The sequence below is a fragment of the Saimiri boliviensis genome, chromosome 2 (genome assembly GCF_048565385.1).
Source record: "Saimiri boliviensis isolate mSaiBol1 chromosome 2, mSaiBol1.pri, whole genome shotgun sequence".
Classification (NCBI taxonomy): domain Eukaryota; kingdom Metazoa; phylum Chordata; class Mammalia; order Primates; family Cebidae; genus Saimiri; species Saimiri boliviensis.
The window spans coordinates 26,240,664-26,261,885 of NC_133450.1; the positions used below are offsets into that span (position 1 = coordinate 26,240,664).

A 21,222-nucleotide genomic window follows, 5' to 3' on the forward strand; every position below is an offset into this window, starting at 1 on the left:
TGTGGCCTTTTTTTCAGTTGGGGACTTGTCTAACAGAAATCTAGGCCAGGCGCGGTGGCTCATGCCTGTAATCCCAGCACTTTGGGAGGCCGAGGTGGGTGGATCGCCTGAGGTCAGGAGTTCAAGACCAGCCTGGTCAACATGGTGAAACTCCATCTCTACTAAAAATACAAAAATTAGCCGGGCCTGGTCGCACATGCCTGTAATCCCCTCTACTTGGGAGGCTGAGGTAGGAGAATCACTTGAACCTGGGAGGAGTAGGTTGCAGTCAGCTGAGATCGTACCGTTGCACTCCAGCCTGGGCAACAGAGCAAGACTCCGTCAAAAAAACCCAAAAACCGAAAAACAAAATACAGAAAACACAAATCTAAGCCAAATCCCAGCCTCCAAGATCCCAGACTGGTTGAACTGTTTCCTTTTATATTGATTATATACAGAAGAGAGAGGCACCTAGGAAACCTGAAAACTTAATTGGACTGATGTATTCTTTCTTTTTATATGCTCTTTTGGTTGGACTTATGAATAAATTTAAAATAATAAATATGTGAAAATTGGCCTGGTCAATTTGTAATTTGTTTTTTGGTTGTTTTCAGGTCCTGGTTGGTAGGAGTTTTGGGGTTTTTGCTTCTCACAAAGAAAACGTTAAAGGCTGAGAGGATAAGAAACCTGATACAGGTCAAGAAGGAAGATAGGTCAAATTGATGCTATACCCAATACACATTTTGGCTGAGAATTCAATGGCCAAATGTTAAGACTGAAATTTGGCAGATTTTCAAAATCATAGAATGAACTCCTAGAATACAAGAATAAATCTGAAAGTTTACCAAAAAGTCAATTGTATTATTACAACTTTGGCAATTTGTGTAAAACAAAACAAAAAAACAAAAAAACCCCTTGTCATAATGCAGGAATAAGAATTTCTAGCCAGGCACAGTGGCTCATGCCTGTAATGCCAGGTTGAGGTGGGAGGAACACTTCAGTCCAGGAATTGGAGAAGAGCCTGGGCAACATAGTGAGACCCTATCTCTATAAAAAGTTTAAAAAATTAGGCAAGCATGGTGGCGCATGCCTGTAGTCCCAGCTACCTGGGAAGCTGAGGTGGGAGGATCGCTTGAGTCTGGGAGGGCATACCTGGGTGAACAAGACCTTATCTCAAAAAAAAAAAAAAAAAGAATTTCTGAGCATTGTTGATGGCAGGATTGCTTTTTTAATTATCGTACAACACATTTGTGATGATATTGATACACACATTCAGTTGGCACATTTAATATTGTTAACCTTTGCACAGCATAATATAATTATATATATAATATGTATTATACTGAAAATGCTTTTCAGTAACATGGGTTTTTGTTTTTGAGACAGGGTCTCACTGTCACCCAGGCTGGAGTACAGTGGTACGTGATCGTGATCATATAGTTTACATACAGTTTACTACAGACTTCCAACTCCTGGCTCAAGCCTCAGCCTCCCAAGTAGCTGGGACTACAGGTGCACACTACGACTCCTGACTAATTGTTAAAAATCTTCTGTAGAGATGACGGTCTCACTTTGTTTTCCAGGCTGGTCTCGAACTCTAGTCTCAAGGTGTCCTCCCACCTTGGCCTCCCAAAGTGCTAGAATTACAGATGTGAGCCATCTCACCTGGCTCAGAAACATGTTTTCTGAAAGGAACTTGTATTTGATATTGGAAGCATGGGAGAATCTGAAATGTCTTTTTTCTTAATCAACTGAAAATGATTGGCAGCCTGGAGCAAACACTTGAAAAGCTGCTTGTTTATATTTTTAAATCTGTGTAAATTCAAAACCTAAGGATTTTTCTTCTTACAGCATTCTTATAAAGTTTTTTGTTTTGAATTTGATTAGTGAGAGTAAATGTTTTGGGTAACTCATTTTTATCTAAAACTTTATTTTCCTTATACTCATGTTTGAATTGAAGATGATATATCACGCGTGTTGTTGTATATAGATTTGGGGTTTTTTAACCTGGTAAACTTTGGAAGTCGCAAAACTTTTAGTGTATCCTCATGGAATATGAAAGTTTCCCAAGTAGAATTTTTCTTGAAAGACTGAACTTTTCTTGAGGCTAAAATGGAATTGAGTAACAAAAAAATTAACTATAGCTCTTAAAGGTTACTTTCTTTAATATTAGGAATGATTGTATGCCAAATATTTTATATGAAATATTTTACAAAGATTGGATTATGTTATGTAATTTCTGCTATTCTATCTTATGTTATTACATTTTTACATTTACATTTTTATATATATTTATGTTTATCATTTACATTTTTATATACATCTGTTCGGTCAATCTGTGAATACTTATGAACAGTGAGTCAGAATGACATGCCCTTCTTGTATTACTGATATTGTTATTTGTTAGATATTTACATGGTCATACTACCATTGATCATGTACATGGTCAGGGATGTCAGAAATAACACTGAAGTAGGTATTTAGCTCTTTGACTTTTCAAAATCTAAAGCTAAAGCAAAATAGTCATTTTTGGTTAAATACTAAGGCTAAAATGAAACTTAAGGGTAAAGATCAGTACTATGTCTACTTAGTGCTTCATTATAGATCAGCATTTGCTAAAAGAACTTTCTACAATGATGGAAATATTCCATAGTTGGGCCGGGCACAGTGGCTCACGTCTGTAATCCCAGCACTTTGGGAGGCCGAGGCGGGCGGATCACCTGAGGTCAAATGATGAAACCCTGCCTCTACTAAAAATACAAAAATTAGCTGGGTGTGGTGGTGAGCGCCCGTAATCCCGGTTACTGGGGAGGCTGAGGCAAGAGAATCATACCCAGGAGGCGGAGGTTGCAGTGAGCTTACATCACACCATTGCACTCCAGCCTGGGCAACAGGAGTGAGACTCTATCTAAAAAACCCCAAAATTCCATGTTTGTCCAGTATAGCAGCCCCTAGTCACATGTAGCTATTGAGTTCTTAAAAAGTGGCTAGTGTTAACTAAGGAGCTGAATTTTTACTTTAATTAATTTAAATTTTAAAAACCAGTTGTAGCTAGTGGCTGCTGTATTATCCAGTGCAGTTATAGATGAACCTACTAATGCTACTAATGATTTTTAGTCACTCTTTGCCTAACCCTCCACTCACCCCCACCCCCACATAACCATCTACACTCAGGTAGGACGAATTTATTTTTTTAAAGCATGGGAAGTTCAGTTATTCAGTTTTCTCCCTCATCTAAGGAGACAAAGTACCTCAAAACCTTTTTCTGCTTTTTGTAGCTATCTCATTATCGAGAGCATTTGAACATTCAGGACGCTGACAAACGAAAAGAATTTCTTAAGACCTGTATTGGGTAAGTATAGGGGAGAAATGATTTTAAGTATAAATACCTTTACACAGAAGGAATGAAGAAAATAAAAAAGGGTGGGATGGATAAGTAGGAAGGGAAGGGCTAACAATGAATCATGTCAGCATCATTAAAGGTCATCTCATGCAGTGGTTTTCACGTCCTAGTCCCCAACAGTTTCCACTGCTTGGTGGTAAACTGAGAAAAAAAAAGACAAATATAGAGAGGTTTTTTTTTTTCTTTTTTTTCTAAAGCTAAGTTTATTTAATTGGAAAGATTATCTTTTATTGTAGGATTTTGTCCTCACTTTTCTTCTATTTAGTAGTAAAATGAGTTGTACCATTTTTTTATGACCTTAGGTAGTAAAAAGATAGCAATACTTTAGGGACCTGATGCTTTTTTTTTCAGTGTTACTGGTCCTTGAAACCCTAAAGTCCAAGAACCACTGATCCAAGGCAAGCTTTTATCCAGAATTTAAATTCTTAAAAAACCCAGCCCCACAACAGGGTGCCTGCTGCTGTTGAAACAGCTCAATTTGTTTTTGAATAACCTTCATTATTATAAAGGGCTTCCTTATGTTAACTGAAACTTGCTTCCCTGTATCTTTCAAGACAGGTATAGAGGCTACCCAGTAGTCCTTGCTTCTTCAGGTTCAGTGCTCATGGTTGTTTCAACCATTCCTCATGTGACATAATTTCCTGGCTTCATATTTAGACATTTGATTATATCAGTGAAATCCAATTTAGTGTTACCAAATACTGAGATATGTTATGTGGCCTCTAGAAAACAAGGAGAAAAGTTAAAATAGTGAAGTAATTGGAATTAATAACATCTTTCTTTATCTCTTCTAAAAATTCACTGTGGCTCAAACTTATCTAGAATAGTGTAATTAAATCCCAGAATTCTTCTGGAGTGAGTGGAGTATGGGGAATAATGCAGCACTTTTCTTTTTTTTCTGTCATCAGACTGGAGTGCAGTGGTGCGATCTTGGCTCACTGCAGTCTCCGCCTCCTGGGTTCAAGCAACTCTCCTGCCTCAGCCTCCTGAGTAGCTGGGATTACAGGTGGATGCCACCACACCCAGCCAAATTTTGTATTTAATATTTAGTAGAGATGGGGTTTCACCAGTGTTGGCCAGGATAGTCTTGATGTCCTGACCTCGTGATTTGCCTGCCTCAGTCTCCCAAAGTTCTGGGATTACAGGCGTGAGCCACTGCACCTGGCCCGCACTTTCTAAAGGATAGGCCTGTGAACTGGACATTTAAAATCTGGCTTCTATTCCTGGCCTTCCCCATCGACTGAACACATGACTTTTTGGCAAGATGCTATCCGTCAGCATCTTCATGTATAAAAACGTAATGCATCATTGAAGATGGGACCCTTAACCTTTGTGATATTTGCCAACCTGTAAACCTACCACCATGCCATGTAATTTAATATACCTTTTTTACTCTGCAGTAAAGAAGTGGCTAGCAAATCTAAGTGCCCCCTTAGTGAAGTTAATCACAAGCCACAGAACTTTACTGGGATGTGGATAATGGGCAGTTGCCTAGGCTCACTCATTAGCTTTGTGACTCATTCACCAAATATTCCAACTCCCCAAATCAGAAGATTCTAATTCATTTATCAGCAAAATTATGAGTGACTGTAAGTATTTTTTGGACTTTCAGGATCCCTCTTGAATTGGCACAACCTTTAATATGAAATTCACACGCTATGTCTTTCTTCCTTTAAGGGACTCTCTAAAGGTAAACTGAGATCAGACTTGTGAGGCACCATGAGCCTCTTATGCTGGTGATTTGGTTTAGTTGGGTTTGTTTCCTTTTTTGAATAGAGAAAGGTACTAACCTTCTGGCGCTCTACCAGTTTGCCATTTTCAGCAGAAGATTCTGCACACATACAGGACCATTACACGCTCCTGGAACGTCAGATCATTATTGAGGTTAGACTCCTCATCTCTACATCTTCTGTTTCAGTGCCCAGACTCGGTGCCATTCAGCATCTAGGAGATTTCTATGCTCTGCACGTGGGTCATTTATTGTTGGTTTCTGAAAGCCTTTCATTTTCTCCCTCTACACAATAGCCCCTTCCTCTATTGCTCTTAGGATCCTTTTTCCTGTTACCAGCTGTTAACCTGGAAGTATTTCTTCTTCATCCCAAATCTCCCATGTCATCACCAGTTTTATTTGTTTCCATCCAACTTGGATCCATGATTATTTTTTGGATTTTAAACTACCCTGGGGATATCCTAGGCAATTTCTTTTTCTTCTCTTTGTTTCATTCGTAGGGTGGGAAACACACTGCTGTAGTATTAAAAGATTTTTCTCCTGCCTCTACTCCGTGAACATTGTTTGTTTGTTTGTTTTTACTTGGCTCACTCCACCACAGGCTAATGATTGCCATCTAGAATCAGCAGGACAGACTGAGATCTTCCGAAAGCACCCCCGCAAAGCTTCCATCCTCAACATGCCACTAGTGACAACGCTTTTCTACTCCTGCTTCTATCACTACACGGAGGCTGAGGTACAGGCAAAATACGGAAAATTCCACAAACTCTCATTGCACAAAAAGAACATAGTTTAAATCCAGTACTTTTATGTACTTTATTAATAATGGGTACCTGTAGTTCTCAGAAATCTACCTGGAAGCTTTCCTGGCCCTCACCAGGGCTAAGAGGGTTTCATCTGGCCAGGAGGGAAAAGAGGTTATTAAGGTTTGTGGCTTCAAGTGAGCTGGCATGCTAGCATAGCAATTTCTGTCCCTGGTGTTGTTTCCTGCAGAAGTCTCTGTTCAAAGGTCCATGATTTCAGATGGATTAGCATGGTGTGCAGAAGGGCAGCAGAGTGCAAGTAGCCGTGGATACTCCTTTTTCTTTTTTTTTCTGAGACAGAGTCTCACTCTGTCGCCCAGGCTGGAATGCAGTGGCGCGATCTCAGCTCACTGCAACCTCTGCTTCCTGGGTTCAAGCAATTCTCCTGCCTTAGCCTCCTGAGTAGCTAGGATTACAGGCATGTGCCACCATACCTGGCTTTTTTTTTTTTTTTTTGTATTTTTAGTAGAGACAGGGTTTTATTCCGTTGGCCAGGCTGGTTGCAAACTCCTGACCTAGTGATCCACCCACCTCAGCCTCCCAAAGTACTGGGATTACAGGTGTAAGCCACTGCGCCCAGCCACTCGTTTTACTTTCTAAATTTTTCAAAGAAGTTTGGATTCCTGGCTGGGCGCGGTGGCTCAAGCCTGTAATCCCAGCACTTTGGGAGGCTGAGGTGGGTGGATCACAAGGTCAAGAGATCGAGACCATCCTGGTCAACATGGTGAAACCCCGTCTCTACTAAAAATACAAAAAAAAATTAGCTGGGCATGGTGGCTTGTGCCTGTAATCCCAGCTACTCAGGAGGCTGAGGCAGGAGAACTGCCTGAACCCAGGAGGTGGAGGTTGCGGTGAGCCGAGATCGCGCCATTGCACTCCAGCCTGGGTAATGAGCGAAACTCCGTCTCAAAAAAAAAAAAAAAAAAGAAGTTTGGATTCCATGATCACAGGTAGACATTTTTCCCTTACTTGGGTTAGCAGAAAGTGGGAAAAAGCACCATACTTATTAATCCAATTCCTGATAAGCCAGCATAATAGCGGTATCTGACTGTTCCCAATGGAGCTTTTTCATGAAATTAATTTCTGTGTTTAAATGGCAACAGAGTATGATGTAGAAAGTCTCTGTAGTGGGAAAGGGCTTGGGTGGTACATGAGAAAGTCAATATAACTAAAGTTCCTTTTTCACTTTCATCCTAGGGGACATTCAGCAGTCCTGTCAACCTGAAGAAGACATTTAAGGTAGATATAAATTGGTCAGTGTTTTGTGAAAGTAGTTATCAGGGTAACTACAAGGAGTGGTTGTTGCTTTGCAGCCCTGTACGGTAAGTCCTTTGATATTCAAGGTTAAAGGTAGAAAGGAATGAGCCTGGGAAAGTGAGAGAAGACTGAATGGCCTATAGCAGTGCTGGGGTTTGGGAATTAAGGAATTTTTGAACTGAGAAACTGATTTTAAGGGGCAGAGTCAATATCAGGAAATATTTAATATCTGTCTTTTCTAAAATTCTCAAGCACCTCCAGTGATGCATTTCTACTTCCCCTTAATTTTTCTTGGTCTCTGCTTTCCAGATCCCAGACAAACAGTATGTGCTGACAGCCCTGGCTGCTCGTGCCAAGCTTCGAGCCTGGAATGATGTAGATGCCCTATTCACCACAAAGGTGTGTGCCCTGGAACCGTTTAGTGCAGCTGAGGCCTTGGGAGAAAGAAGGATCGTATCATGTTCTAAGTTTTAGTTACTTGTTTACATTTTTCCTCCAACTTTTTTTTTTCCAAAATTTCAAACCTAAAGAAAAGTTAAAGAATGAATTTTATAGTTCATGTAGCATAATAATCAAATATATACTATAATAGTATAATAGTCTTTATCCACATCACTAATTTATTAACAAATTGCCATATATGCTTTCTCTTTTTCTACACCTGTGTCACGTTTTTCGTTTCTGAACCATTTGGAACTAAGTTGTAGACATCCTAATACCTCTCCTGTAATACTTCATAAACACAATATTATTTTAAAAAAATTAACATTAGTACACTAATATCATATATTTAATCATGGTCCATATTTAAATTAGTTCTTTATAGCTGGTTTGGTTTGCTTCTGTGTTTTTTCCATTAGGATCCAATCAAAGACCTTGCATTGAGTTTGGTAGTCATGTCTCTTATTATTTGCCTTTTTTTTTCTAGTTCAATTTGCCTTTTTTAAAATTAATTTTTATTGTGTATATTTAAAGCACAACATAATGTTTTGATCTGCATATACATAGTGAAGTGATGACATAGTCAAGCCAGTTAACATCCATCATCTCACAGTTAGCCATTTTTTTGTGAGTGTGGTAGGAGCCCCTAAAATTCACTCTCTTAGCAAATTTCCAGTATACACTACACTATTAACTGTAGTCCTCATGCTGTACATTAGATTTCTAGTTTTATTCATCCTGTATAACTACACAGCTTTGTATCCTTTACCCTATATTTTTCCTTCTCTGGGAACTACTTTCTATGTATTTGACTTTTTTAGGTCCTACATAGGAGTGAGATCATGAGGTTATTTTCCTTTCTGTGTCTGGCTTATTTCATTTAGCATAATGTCCTCCAGGTTCATCATGCTGTCACATGTCAGGATCTCCTTATTTTTTAAGTTCTGAATATATTCCATTGTATATATGTGTCACAATTTCTTTATCCATTCATCCATCAGTGGACACTTAGGTTGGTTCCATATCTTGACTCTTGGGAATAATGCCACAGTAAAGATGGGAGTGTAGATGTCTCTGTGAGATACTGATTTCCTTTGGTTATATACCCAATAGTGTGATTGCTAAACCATAGAGTCGTTCTACTTAAACATTTTTGAGGAACACATACTGTTTTTCATGATGGCTGCACTAATTTACATTCCCACCAGCAACAGTATACTGGGGTCCCTTTTCTCTACACCCTTGCCAATACTTGTTATCTTTTTTCTTTTTTTAAGATAAATGTTATCGTATATTACATATATTTAAGATATACAATAAGATGTTATGAGATACATGTAGATAGTAAAGTGGTTACTACAGTGAAGCAAATTAACATACCTGTCATCTCAAATTATTTTTTTGTGGCAGAAACAGCTAAAATCTACGTATTTAGCAAAACTCCTGATTATAATACCGTATTATTAACTATAGTCCTCATCTTATAATTAGATCTCTAAGGCTGACTAGTATTCCAGTGTGTGTGTGTATATATACCATAGTTCCATAGTTTCTGTATCCATTTGTCTGTCAATGAACACTTTAAGTTGTTTCCTTATCTTGGCTATTTTTTTGGGGATAAGAAATTATTTGTTTATTATTTTTGTAAGTTATAGAAATTTAAATTCTCAGCAATAATTTATAATAGTCACATTTCATTAATAGTTAACATCTCATGAACAGTGTTACCATGAATGTGGAAATGCAAGTATCTTTATGAGGTGATGATTTCATTTCTTTTGGGTATATACCCAAAAGAGGGTCATATGGTAGTTCTATTTTTTTTTTCTTCTTATTTGAGACAAAGTCTCGCCCTGTCACCCAGGCTGGAGTGCAACAACGCAATCTTGGCTCACTGCAACCTCCGCCTCCAGGGTTCCAGCGATTTTCCTACCTCAGCCTCTGAAGTAGCTGGGACTACAGGCATGCGCCACCACACCCAGTTAATTTTTGTTTTTTAGTAGAATTGAGGTTTCACCATGTTGGCCAGGCTGGTCTCGAACTCCTGACCTCAAGTGATCCACCCACCTTGGCCTCCCAAAGTGCTGGGATTACAGGCGTGAGCTACTGTACCTGGCCTTCATTTTGATTTTCTTTAATATTGATTGCTTTGGCTATTCGGGATCTTTGGTGGTTCCATATGAATTGGTTTAAGTTTTAAATATCTTTTTTTCCATTATGGGTTTGAAAATTTTATTTTTTTTCCCATTCGTCAATTATTTAATTAGTTATATTAACTAACAAAGCAATATGTGCCTCTTGTCAAAATCAAACTTTGTATTAAAGTATAGAAAGAGTGAAGTTCCTTTTTTATTATCTGCCTACTTCTATCTCACCCCCTTTCTCAAGGCAAACACTGTTAAAAAGTTTAATGGGTAGCTTTCCAGACCTTCCCTCATGAATTTGCAAATAAACATCTATGCTTATAAAGATAGGGAAGATGGAAAAGATGGAATTCTTTTCTACATTGATAAGTTGATACTACAAATATTAAGTAAGTTACTCATCCCATTCAGTAGTATTTCACAGACTTTTCCCTGCATTAGTTTCTATAGAGCTAAGAACTTATTTCAAACCTAATTCATTTCCACTCTCTCCAATCACTTGATTTTTCTGAAAAATTCATTTCTCATTATTTCTGTATCCCTCAGCACCCCCACCCACCCACCATGTTATTCTGGTCTGATCATAAAACATAGAATGTGTTGAGTGTGTCTGGCCTACCTGCTGCTATCCCTTCTTCCTCTTTCAGAACTGGCTGGGTTATACCAAGAAGAGAGCACCCATTGGCTTCCATCGAGTTGTCGAAATTTTGCACAAGAACAATGCCCCTGTGCAGGTAATGGCTCCTAAAGAGAGTTGGGTACAGGATATTCCAGGAGACCTAACTTTTAGCCTCTTACTGGTCAGTGATGGGAGACCCAGTCTTCTCTTGTTTTTCCTTGAAGGCAGCACAATGGCTGGAGTAGGCCTCAAGATAGAAAAGGCCGGGGAGTGAAGTTCTCTCCTCTTCTCCCCATTTAGAAACAATTCCAAACTGTCCTCCCTCAGTAGCATCTACTGTGTTAGCCTAAGTGGAATATTGATGTACTGTTCAAATGATAAAAAAGGAGAACTCACGGAGAAAAGACCTCAGGGAGCAATGAGCACAGCACTGGATCAGATCTAGAGCACTGTCATTGCTGCCATGTGTGTCTGACTGTAGGATCAGAAGAAATGTTCTCTCTCCTGCTTACTGAGGCAGCATGGAAGTACTGCGTAGCATTACCTCATTCCCATTGCAGAACTAGTCTTATGGTTGGTGACGGGAGTTATGAACATTAGATATTGAACTCTTTTGCCTTCTTCAGGACTTTTCTACCTTGTAGAGCTCTGTGCTTTATGGGTCTTTGAATTCATTAATCGGAAGTACCTCTTCCCACAGATATTACAGGAGTATGTCAATCTGGTGGAAGATGTGGACACAAAGTTGAACTTAGCCACTAAGTTCAAATGCCATGATGTCGTCATTGATGTGAGTCTCCAAGAAATGAGAGACCTCAGTTAGATCCTCAGTGGAGAGGAGGGATTAAAATACTCTCTGTCCAAGATCCTGAGGGGTTCCCATCAGTTTTGTCTGGATGGACAGAATAATCTGGCAAGAGTTCGTTTGGAGACTAGCACTCCTGTATTATTTTCCCAGCCCTCTAACTGGTTTCTCTGTGTTTTTATGAACTTGTCATACTTGGAGAATTCATAGAACTAAATCAAGCCAAATAAGCTCTGTAGTCTTCTCTCCGGTGTGGAGTTCTGTGGGCATTGGACTCCACTGTCATCCCACTATAGCAGGTGTCCCCAAACTATGGCCCGCGGGCCGCATGCGGCCCCCTGAGGCCATTTATCCGGCCCCCCGCCGCACTTCAGGAGGGGGCACCTCTTTCATTGGTGGTCAGTGAGAGGAGCACAGTATGTGGTGGCCCTGCAACGGTCTGAGGGACAGTGAACTGGCCCCCTGTGTAAAAAGTTTGGGGACGCCTGCACTATAGCCTCATAGCCTCTCCTTGAGCCTTGAGTCAAAGATCATGACAAAAAGAAATAAGCCCTCATCTGGGCACAGTGACACACAGCCTGTAGTCCCAGCTACTCAGGAGCCTGAGGAGAGAGGATTGCTTAAGCCCAAGAGTTTGAGGCCATCCTGGGCAGAAAGCAACCTTGTACAGAAAGCTGATTGGAGTTTGTATTGTTTGTTTTGGTACACAGACCTGCCGAGACCTGAAGGATCGTCAGCAGTTGCTAGCATACCGGAGTAAGGTAGATAAAGGATCAGCAGAGGAGGAAAAGATTGACGCTCTTCTCAGCAGCTCGGTGAGCAGCTACAGTTTATTCCTCCAGCAGGCTCAGGAGACAAACAGTTCCCAAAATAGTACCAAGTGTGTGTTCACAAGGCCTGGAAGGATTGCAGTTGGCTAAGCCACATGGATGTAAGGCTCTCATGTGGCCACAATGTCATAAGCACTGCTTTGAATAGCAGAAATTACACAAAAAAAGGAAAAAAAAGAAGAAGAAATGAATAGCAGAAATTACTCCTGAGGTGTGGTATGATAGGGGGGTAATCTGGGGGTTTCAGACTAAGACTTAATTGTAATGATATGATAATTGTTAAATTAGCCGGGTGTGGTGGCACATGCCTGTAATCCCAGCTACTCGGGAGGCTGAGGCAGGAGAATCGTTTGAACCCAGGAGGCAGAGGTTTGCAGTGAGCCAAGATCATGCCATTGCATTCCAGCCTGGGCAACAAGAGTGAAACTTCATCTCAAAGAAAAAAAGTTTAATGGGTAGCTTTCTAGACCTTCCTTCATGAATTTGCAAATATTTCTTCTACCTAGCAGGTAGAATAAACTAAATATTGGAAGTGTGAAAACATGTTACAGATTCAGAATATCCAAACTGTATGGTCTGATGGAGATGGATGGGACCTAGCTATTGAAAATAAGAAGTGGGTGAAATAGATGTTAGCTCTCTGGGGAGCACAGCATATGAAACTTAGTTCCCTGTTAGGTATTTTGGGACCTAACTTAGGGTCAAATGACCAAAATTAGGTTTGTACAATACAAAATAAGTGTTTAATGCATCTTTGAATAAATGAACTCCCCCACATTTGAAAATGTCTTTTTTCATTTTTTCTCCCCACATATTTTTAAAAATTTCTCAACATCCCTCACCTCCCAATCTGATTTTGCTTTTTCTTTTCCTTATATTATCTAGCTTTAAGCCTTGTTTTATTGCATTTTCTCTGCCTGGCTTTAGGGATAAGTGAAAACTGATCACTCACCTTCATTGTTTCCTCTTTCCACAGCAAATTCGATGGAAGAATTAAGTGGCATTAACTACCCCGAAACCTGCCTCATTTCTTCCTTTCCTGCCTGTGAAAATAGAGAGTTCTTCTTTGGGAGAGTTACAGCATCATATCGCTTAGGCCCATTATCAACAGGCAGGGTCAGCTACTTTTGACACAGATAACGTCAGAAACGTCAGACTGATCTTCTGTCCAAGAAACATCATCTGAGGATTGAAATATAAAGCTTTGACTCAGGAGAATGATTCTCTCCACCTGGTGCTCATATGAAGGTGGGAGTGATTTCTAGATTGGGCCCCTACTGGGTAAGATCTCACTTGGTCTGAGAAAAGTGACTGCTCCAGAAAGGAAGAGGTGCAGGTGTCATAGGGTGGCCACTCCATTGAACTCAGCTAATTATGATCCAGGACTTGGTGCTGGAAATTGGCAGTTCTGCTCTGAATGAAGTCAGAATGGAACCAAAATGGCCTCAGGAAGGAATGCCAGTGTTTCCCAAGACCTGCTGGAAATGCACTCACACCAGACTGCACAGACACCCCCACATTGTGCCACACATGGCCTAGACATTGCGTTTCTTCAGTCATTTTCCCTCTGCTGCCCCAGTTTACTCTGTCCAAAAACCTAAGGCTCTTCTCTCACTTGAACACAGATGACTTTGCTTGGGTGATGAGACATCCCCTTTATTTCTTCCTCTACTGCTAGCCCAGACCCGTAACTTTATACGAAGTTCAGATGCAGCAGTGCTGGAGAGCTCTCTCTTTATGCAAAAATCTCATTTCACCAGGAGCTTTCAGAAGTTTCACCCAGGCTAAACTCAGTAGCATTTCTGTTAGGATATTTAGATGGAGGTTTTATTTTCACACTTGGGTTCTTCCTCTGTACCAATATTTGCCTCTCTTCTTTGTGACTGAACTGGGTTTTTCTGACATGCCTAGACTCCTAATAAAGATATTTCTTCCTTGGTGCCTTCTCTCCCACTCCTGGTGGTTTAGTGCAGAATGATGAAATAATTGCTCAGAATCTTAGGATCATTACAAGTCTTTTCCGTGACTGCATTCAGCAGCCTGTCAGCACATGTCACGTTATAGAGTAACAGTGCTATGGCAAAGCAGGTGTGGTTAACAGAAAGCACGGTGCTGGGAGACACAAGACCTGACTTTTTCCAGCTCTGCCACCAACTAGTTATGTGATGCTGGGTGAGTCCCTTTCTTTCTCTGGACTCATTAGATAATCTAAAATTTTGTAGAGTTTGTTTGTTTGGTTTTTTTGAGATGGAGTCTCGCTGTGTCACCCAGGTTGGAGTGCAATGGCGTGATCTCGGCTCACTACAACCTCTGCCTCCCGGGTACAGGTGATTCTCCTGCCTCAGCCTCCACAGTAGCTGGGATTACAGGCACCTGCAACCACACCCAGCTAATTTTTGTATTTTTACTAGAGATGAGATTTCACCATATTGGCCAGGCTGGTCTCAAACTCCTGACCTCAGGTGATCTGCCTGCCTTGGCCTCCCAAAGTGTTGGGATTACAGGCGTGAACCACCATGCCTGGCCTATATTTTATAATAGACAGGGTTTTGCTCCATCACTTGGGCTGGAGTGCAGTGACACCATCATGGCTCACTGTAGCCTTGACATCCCGGGCTTAAGCAGTCCTCCCGCTTCAGCTTCCTGAGTAGCTTAGCTGGGACTATGGGCATGCAGCATCAAGCCCAGCTAACGTTTTATAGAGTTCTGTGCTCCTGTGTCTGTGGCATGGGTGAAGTCAGAAGGAAATGAGAAGATGCTCCTACAAAGGCACATACCATGTTTTTTTTTGTTTGTTTGTTTGTTTGTTTGTTTGAGACGGCGTTTCACTCTTGTTGCCCAGGCTGGAGTGCAATGGCGCGATCTCAGCTCACCGCAACCTCCACCTCCTGGGTTCGGGCAATTCTCCTGCCTCAGCCTCCTGAATAGCTGGGATTACAGGCATGCGCCACCATGCCCAGCTAATTTTTTGTATTTTTAGTAGAGACGGGTTTTCACCATATTGACCAGGATGGTCTCGATCTCTTGACCTCATGATCCACCCGCCTCGGCCTCCCAAAGTGCTGGGATTACAGCCGTGAGCCACCGCGCCAGGCCCATACCATGCTTTAAGGCAATATGGTTCTCAACTGGAGGCAGTTTTGCCCCTCAAGAGACATTTGGCAATGTCCGAAGTTGCTTTTTGTTGCCACACTGGGAGTGCTACTGGCATACAGTGGGTAGAGGTCAGGGATGCTGCTAAGGTCATTGGATCCTAACAATGCGCAGGACAGCCCCACAACAAAGAATCATACTGCCCAAATGTAAGTAATGCCAGTGTTGAGAAACTCTGCTTTAAGGGGATTGGATTCCATCTTTTGCTTCTCTACTTTGTAATTCTAGGTAACCTCATATTTAGTTCCTTTCTTGATCACCCTTCTTGCTATTGAAGAAACAAAAGTTTAATTTGCTAGATTGTACTAAAGTTATTGGTTCATCTTGAAACTAACAGTGGTTACTTTATTAACTAATATATTGGTTAGGGTTCATTTAGAGAAGCAGAAGCACTAAGCATATATGTGCATTATCTAATCTATATATGCAATTTTGTTAGAGACTTTTGACCTTTCTCTGACTTGTCAGGGAAATTGGATGAGGCTGAGCATGGTGGCTCACACCTGTAATCCCAGCACTTTGGGAGGCTGAGGCAGGTGGATCACAAAGTCAGGAGATTGAGATCATCCTGGCCAACATGGTGAAACTCCATCTCTACTTAAAATGCAAAAATTAGCTGGATGTGGTGGCAGATGCCTGTAATCCCAGCTATTTGGGAGGCTGAAGTAGAAGAATGGCTTGAACCCCGGGAGGTGGAGGTTGCAGTGAGCCGACATCATGCCACTGCACTCCAACCTGGCGACAGAGTGAGACTCCATCTCAAAAAAGAGAAATTGAATGAGAAGTACTGAGGAGTAGAGCCTGTCTTTTCTGTTTGAGCACTTCTACTCAAGTATGGCAGCTGGAGGGTCTGTCTAAGGTAGTTGTTTGCCCAGTGGTAGAGCTTGAAATCCATAGGGAAGGCTGTGAAGAAGGGAAGATCGTCATAAAGTAAGTGAGCAGGGACAAGCTAGAACCCATGAGAAGAGACTGGAACCCATGTCAGTTTTCACAGCCTCCAACCTTGATAAAGTGGGTGCCCTGCAGGAACAGTTAGTGGCCTTTGTCATGGAACTGAAAAACACCCAGGAGTGAGCAACTGAAGGAGGAACCAGGGAAGATGTAGCAGTTACAGGCCCAACTGTTGCCCCACACCAGCAAGGTACCCAGCAGATAAACAACAACGTGTGGGAACTACGAAAGTACTTCCCCACATTGCACACACTGAAATATAGGCTGGTAGCTGTTCATCTCCACCCTCCTGATCTTGCACAAAAATATCTTCGGTGGCCAGGCGTGGTGGCTAACGCCTATAATCCCAGCACTTTGGGAGGTCAAGGCAGGCGGATCACAAGGGCAAGAGATCAAGACCATTCTGGCCAACATGGTAAAACCTTATCTCTACTAAAAATAAATAGCTGGGTGTGGTAGTGCCCGCCTGTAGTTCCAGCTACTCGGGAGGCTGAGGCAGGAGAATCATTTGAACCTGTGAGGCAGAGGCAGAGATTGCAGTGAGGCGAGATACTGCACTTCAGCCTGGTGACAGAAGGAGACTCTGTCTCAAAAAAAAAAAAAAAAAAAAAAAAAAAATTCTCCAGTGGTCCATCTTAACCAGAAACATAGAGAATGGAATTCTGGAAATTGCAGTTCAGCCTAGCAAGGTGACATAATACAAAACAGTAACAACTGAATCCCCACTTTTGAGAATGCATGAGTAAAGGATAGGCCTAGAATTCATGTCTACAACTCATGCTGCATTGGTCACACTAGTTTAGGTTTGGGGCTTCTTTTTTCTTTGGAACAGAAAGTATTACTTGGCAACATTAGGATTACCTACTGACGGTTTTGGTGTAAGGAAGTGTTTCTTAGGTTTGATGAGAACTTCCATGCCCCTCCTTTCAAGTACAGAGACTTTGTTTTTTATTTTATTTTAATTTTTTGAGACGGAGTCTCCCCTATCGCCCAGGCTGAAACCAATGCCGGCTCACTGCAACCAACCTCTGCCTCCCAGGTCCAAGCAATTCTCCTGCCTCAGCCTCCCTAGCAGCCAAGATTACAGGCATGTGCCATTATGCCTGACTAATTTTTGTATTTATAGTAGAGATGGGGTTTCACCATGTTGGCCAGGCTGGTCTCGAACTCCTGACCACAAGTGATCCATCCGACTCAGCCTCCCAAAGTGCTGGGATTATGGACATGAGCCACTGCGCCTGGCTGAGGCTTTGCTTTTTTTTTTTTTTTTTTTTTTTTTTTTTTGAGACAGAGTTTCGCTCTTGTTACCCAGGCTGGAGTGCAATGGTGCGATCTCGGCTTACCACAACCTCCGCCTCCTGGGTTCAGGCAATTCTCCTGCGTCAGCCTCCTGAGTAGCTGGGATTACAGGCACGCGCCACCACGCCCAACTAATTTTTTGTATTTTTAGTAGAGACGGGGTTTCACCATGTTGACCAGGATGGCCTCGATCTCTTGACCTCGTGATCCACCCGCTTCGGCCTCCCAAAGTGCTGGGATTACAGGCATGTGCCACCGCTTCCGGCGAGACTTTGCTTTTAAAGAGATTGTGTCACATAATAACCTTCCTAGAAAAGGGATCAGAGAAGCCAGACACAAAGGGTCACATATTGTATGATTCCATTTATATAAAATATCTGGAATAGGTAAATCCATACAGACAGCAGATTGGTGGTTCCAGAGGCTGAGAGGGTGGGGAGGGATGGGCAGTAACTGCTTAATGGGTGTGGGCTTTCCTTTTGGGAATATGAAAGTATTTTGGAACTAGACAGAGGTGGTTGCACGACACTCTGAATGTACTGATGAATTGTTCACTTTAAAATGGCTACTTTTATGTTATGTGAATTTCACCTGAAAAATTTTTTGGTTTCTTGAACACAAAAAGGAGTTGTAAACTAACTCAAGTAGTGCTAAGATCTGTGACATTCCAGTCTGCCAAACAAACAAACAAACAAACAAAAAACCAAAAACCTAGAAATCCAGAATCTTCAGTTGGGAAAAAGAGGGTCTCATACTGCTCTAGTGTAGTACTCCTAGAAGTAGTAGAAGGAACTCATGTCCTCATATTCAAATCAGAAAAACCTCTAAGTGGAGCTGGCCCCTTTAAGACTCAGAGACCATAATCTGGTAGTTAAGGAGTCATAATGACAAGTGTCTTGGGTAATTCTCCTTGGATATGTAGTTCTTACCTTCCAGGACAGAAGTACTGAGGAGCAGAGCCAATCTTCTCTGTTGGTGATAGATGTATATTGATGGGTTTACATGACTTTGAGTTTAGTTTGTAAAATCTAGATGTCCCTGCCCTAGACAGAGGACAGTGATATTTAGTTTGGGTTCTTTTCTACCTTGTGGATAACAGAGTTTAGTGAAAGGGAAGAATTTCTTTGAAATGTGATTTTATGTGTTCAGTCCTATTTCCGAAACCCAGGAGGAATTGGAAGGAAAATGTCCTGGCCCAACAACACCTGTAAAATTCAACTGCTGTTGTAAATTCAGCTGCTGAAAACAGTGTCTGTAGCCTGTGTGGAGGAACAGTACTCTGGGTTTTTGTACAGATGATTCATGGGCAGTCAGTGATTAGGAATCCTCAAACACACTCTAGAGTGTGAATTCCAAGTTCAGAATCTGGGAGTGGAGAGGTGCTGAAGCCCACCATCATGAGTGCTTGTGACCTGGGCACACACACCATCATACACATACCTCCTACACAGACCCCTCTTCTACCAAGACAGGGAGCCAAATTAATCAGTGTCTATCACTGCAGGAAATAGTGGCTTGGAAATGGACTTGCTCAAGGACCTTGAGTCCCTGCAGTTTGAGTATGGGGTTCCAGAGGAAGATCGCATCTGGCTGTATTTGCAGGGCCGTTCTCGGGGACTGATGATTGAGGCTTGTGCCCATGCAACCTTCTTCTGCAAACTCTTATGTAATTTAAGGTAAGCCGAGTATCTATATTCAGGAAGATGGACAAGAATCTCACTGCTGAGAATTCAAATGTCTTAAAATTTTTTTATATTAGAGAGTAAGTTTGGCTGGGAGATTGTCATCCTACCTTTTCTAACCTAGAGTCAATGACTCCTGGTCTAAAAGGACAGGAAAATACATACCAGGGTCCCCTAACTGTAGTTACCTTTTAGTGGATGGATTGATTAAATGATCATTTATTCAATCCATTCACTCACTTATGACCACTAGCTTGTCCTCCACAGTTGCTAATGTCTAGCCATTCCTTATCTATTGACAAGAAATACAAACGGAATCAGTTCTTTCTTTTGAGGCTGAGGTAATAGGGGAATGCTCCCTTACAGGAAGGCTACCCGGGACTTCACAGGCCCTGTACCAATGTCTTGCTTGAAACCAGGAATATTGATTTGCAGAAAAGCTCTCACTCCAGTCTTGATTCTGTTATCTTTCTACCATATGGCCTCAGACACTTAAATAAGAAATGTGTGTGAAGCAGGTACCTATAATTAGGCTCCTGAATTCTGCAACTCCAGGTCACTCTGGGAGCATGTGTTACTTCCTCACTTTACTTAGTTTTTCTCTGAAGTTAGATTGATTCCTAGATAGTGGGATCAGATCTGAATTGAACATGTTTATAGATATAGCATATATTCCAGGAGGCAGGCTGCTCAGTGAATTTACTGATTGGCTTACTGATAAGGATGGATAAACCTTTTGGCAGTACTCACTATGACTGGTGAGAAAACAATATATGAAACTTGCAGGTGGCCTTTTATATTTGGAAGGATCAGACACTAAGAGAAAGTGGTCTTTCAACCAGGATAGAAGGCTTAAATAGAATGTGACTTGTGTAGAAGCAAAATCCAGGGCTTTAAGATACTGGTTTTTATAGAAATACAGAACAAATGTAAGGCTGTCATATAGCAATGAAAGTATATATTCAGAAGTCTGACTTTGTTAATCATGGGCCAAGGAAACATCAGCACTAACAGTAAGTGAACCTCTGGAAACAGTGGTCTGAAGTCTTCATCCTTAGTTTCTCAGTTCTGTTCTGGGTTTTTTTGTTTTGTTTTTGTTTTTTAAATCTGTACCCTGAATGAACACTGTTTTGTTTTTGTAAAACATTTACTTTTATAAGTCATAACATTCTTTAAAAGCCAACTTGTCTGGTTTCTTAAGTCTGCAGATTTGAAATAGCAAACTAGAAAGAGTAGGCATACTGTAGGAAAGGAATGCACTCACCAAATAGCAATCAAAATTGACAGCTGTGTCAGAGTGGTATCAGTAAGATGAAGAAATAGGAAGCCCCAGACTTCGTAACCTTGAGACACTAACTTAACAACAATATATGGTCCTAAAAACCTATATGAAAACTCCAGAAAGCACTTAAGAAAGTGTAGTGCCCGGGGAAGGTACAAATCTAAGAACAGCTGCGTTTACAGGGTTAAGAAAAGCCATAGTAGTTCACCCTTTCTTCTAGCCAGCCTCAGGTGATCACGAGAAAATGCCGAAATTGTGGCTTGTCCCTCGGAGGGTAGAAGAAAAATGGCAGGCTGGGCGCGGTGGCTCAAGCCTGTAATCCCAGCACTTTGGGCGGCCGAGGCCACCCATGGATCATGAGGTCACGAGATCGAGACCATCCTGGTCAACATGGTGAAACCCCGTCTCTACTAAAAATACAAAAAATTAGCTGGGCATGGTGGCGCATGCCTGTAATCCCAGTTACTCAGGAGGCTGAGGCAGGAGAATTGCCTGAACCCAGGAGGCGGAGGTTGCGGTGAGCCGAGATCGTGCCATTGCACACCAGCCTGGGTAAAAAGAGCGAAACTCTGTCTCAAAAAAAAAAAAAAAAAAGAAAAGAAAAGAAAAGAAAAAAGAAAAAAGAAAAATGGCATGTTTGTCTGCTGTTCTACCTTTTGGGGGCTGCCTAAGGGATTGGTTTTTGTCTCACATGACTTGGAGCACTGAGGAACCAACACATTTTGGATGAAAACAAAGGAACACTCAGTGGCTTGTTGCAGTAGGGAGAACCTGCAACTGCAGACAGATCCCAGAGTGAGGAAGAGATTATGAGCCCCTGCAATAGAAACAGGCAAAACTATTTA

At 41.5% G+C, this 21,222-nt stretch overlaps 2 protein-coding genes across 4 annotated transcripts in view; both read left to right on the forward strand.

Moving 5' to 3' along the window:
• VIPAS39 (VPS33B interacting protein, apical-basolateral polarity regulator, spe-39 homolog) overlaps positions 1-13,950 on the forward strand; it is a 31,676-nt gene extending 17,726 nt beyond the window's left edge. For all 3 annotated transcript variants that reach the window (XM_003924599.3, XM_003924602.4, XM_074392938.1), the window contains 9 exons: positions 3,258-3,331; positions 5,191-5,266; positions 5,713-5,847; positions 7,112-7,153; positions 7,481-7,570; positions 10,404-10,490; positions 11,076-11,165; positions 11,891-11,995; positions 12,987-13,950. In XM_003924599.3, the coding sequence (XP_003924648.2) occupies positions 3,258-3,331; positions 5,191-5,266; positions 5,713-5,847; positions 7,112-7,153; positions 7,481-7,570; positions 10,404-10,490; positions 11,076-11,165; positions 11,891-11,995; positions 12,987-13,007 (720 nt within the window). In that variant the 3' untranslated portion in view covers positions 13,008-13,950. The remainder of the gene's footprint in view (positions 1-3,257; positions 3,332-5,190; positions 5,267-5,712; positions 5,848-7,111; positions 7,154-7,480; positions 7,571-10,403; positions 10,491-11,075; positions 11,166-11,890; positions 11,996-12,986) is intronic.
• Positions 13,951-16,846: 2,896 nt separating this feature from the next.
• The window catches only part of NOXRED1 (NADP dependent oxidoreductase domain containing 1), a 40,412-nt gene continuing 36,036 nt past the window's right edge, over positions 16,847-21,222 (forward strand). Inside the window, exon 1 of the mRNA XM_003924595.2 lies at positions 16,847-19,089. Coding sequence (XP_003924644.1) covers positions 18,935-19,089 — 155 coding nt within the window. The 5' untranslated portion in view covers positions 16,847-18,934. The remainder of the gene's footprint in view (positions 19,090-21,222) is intronic.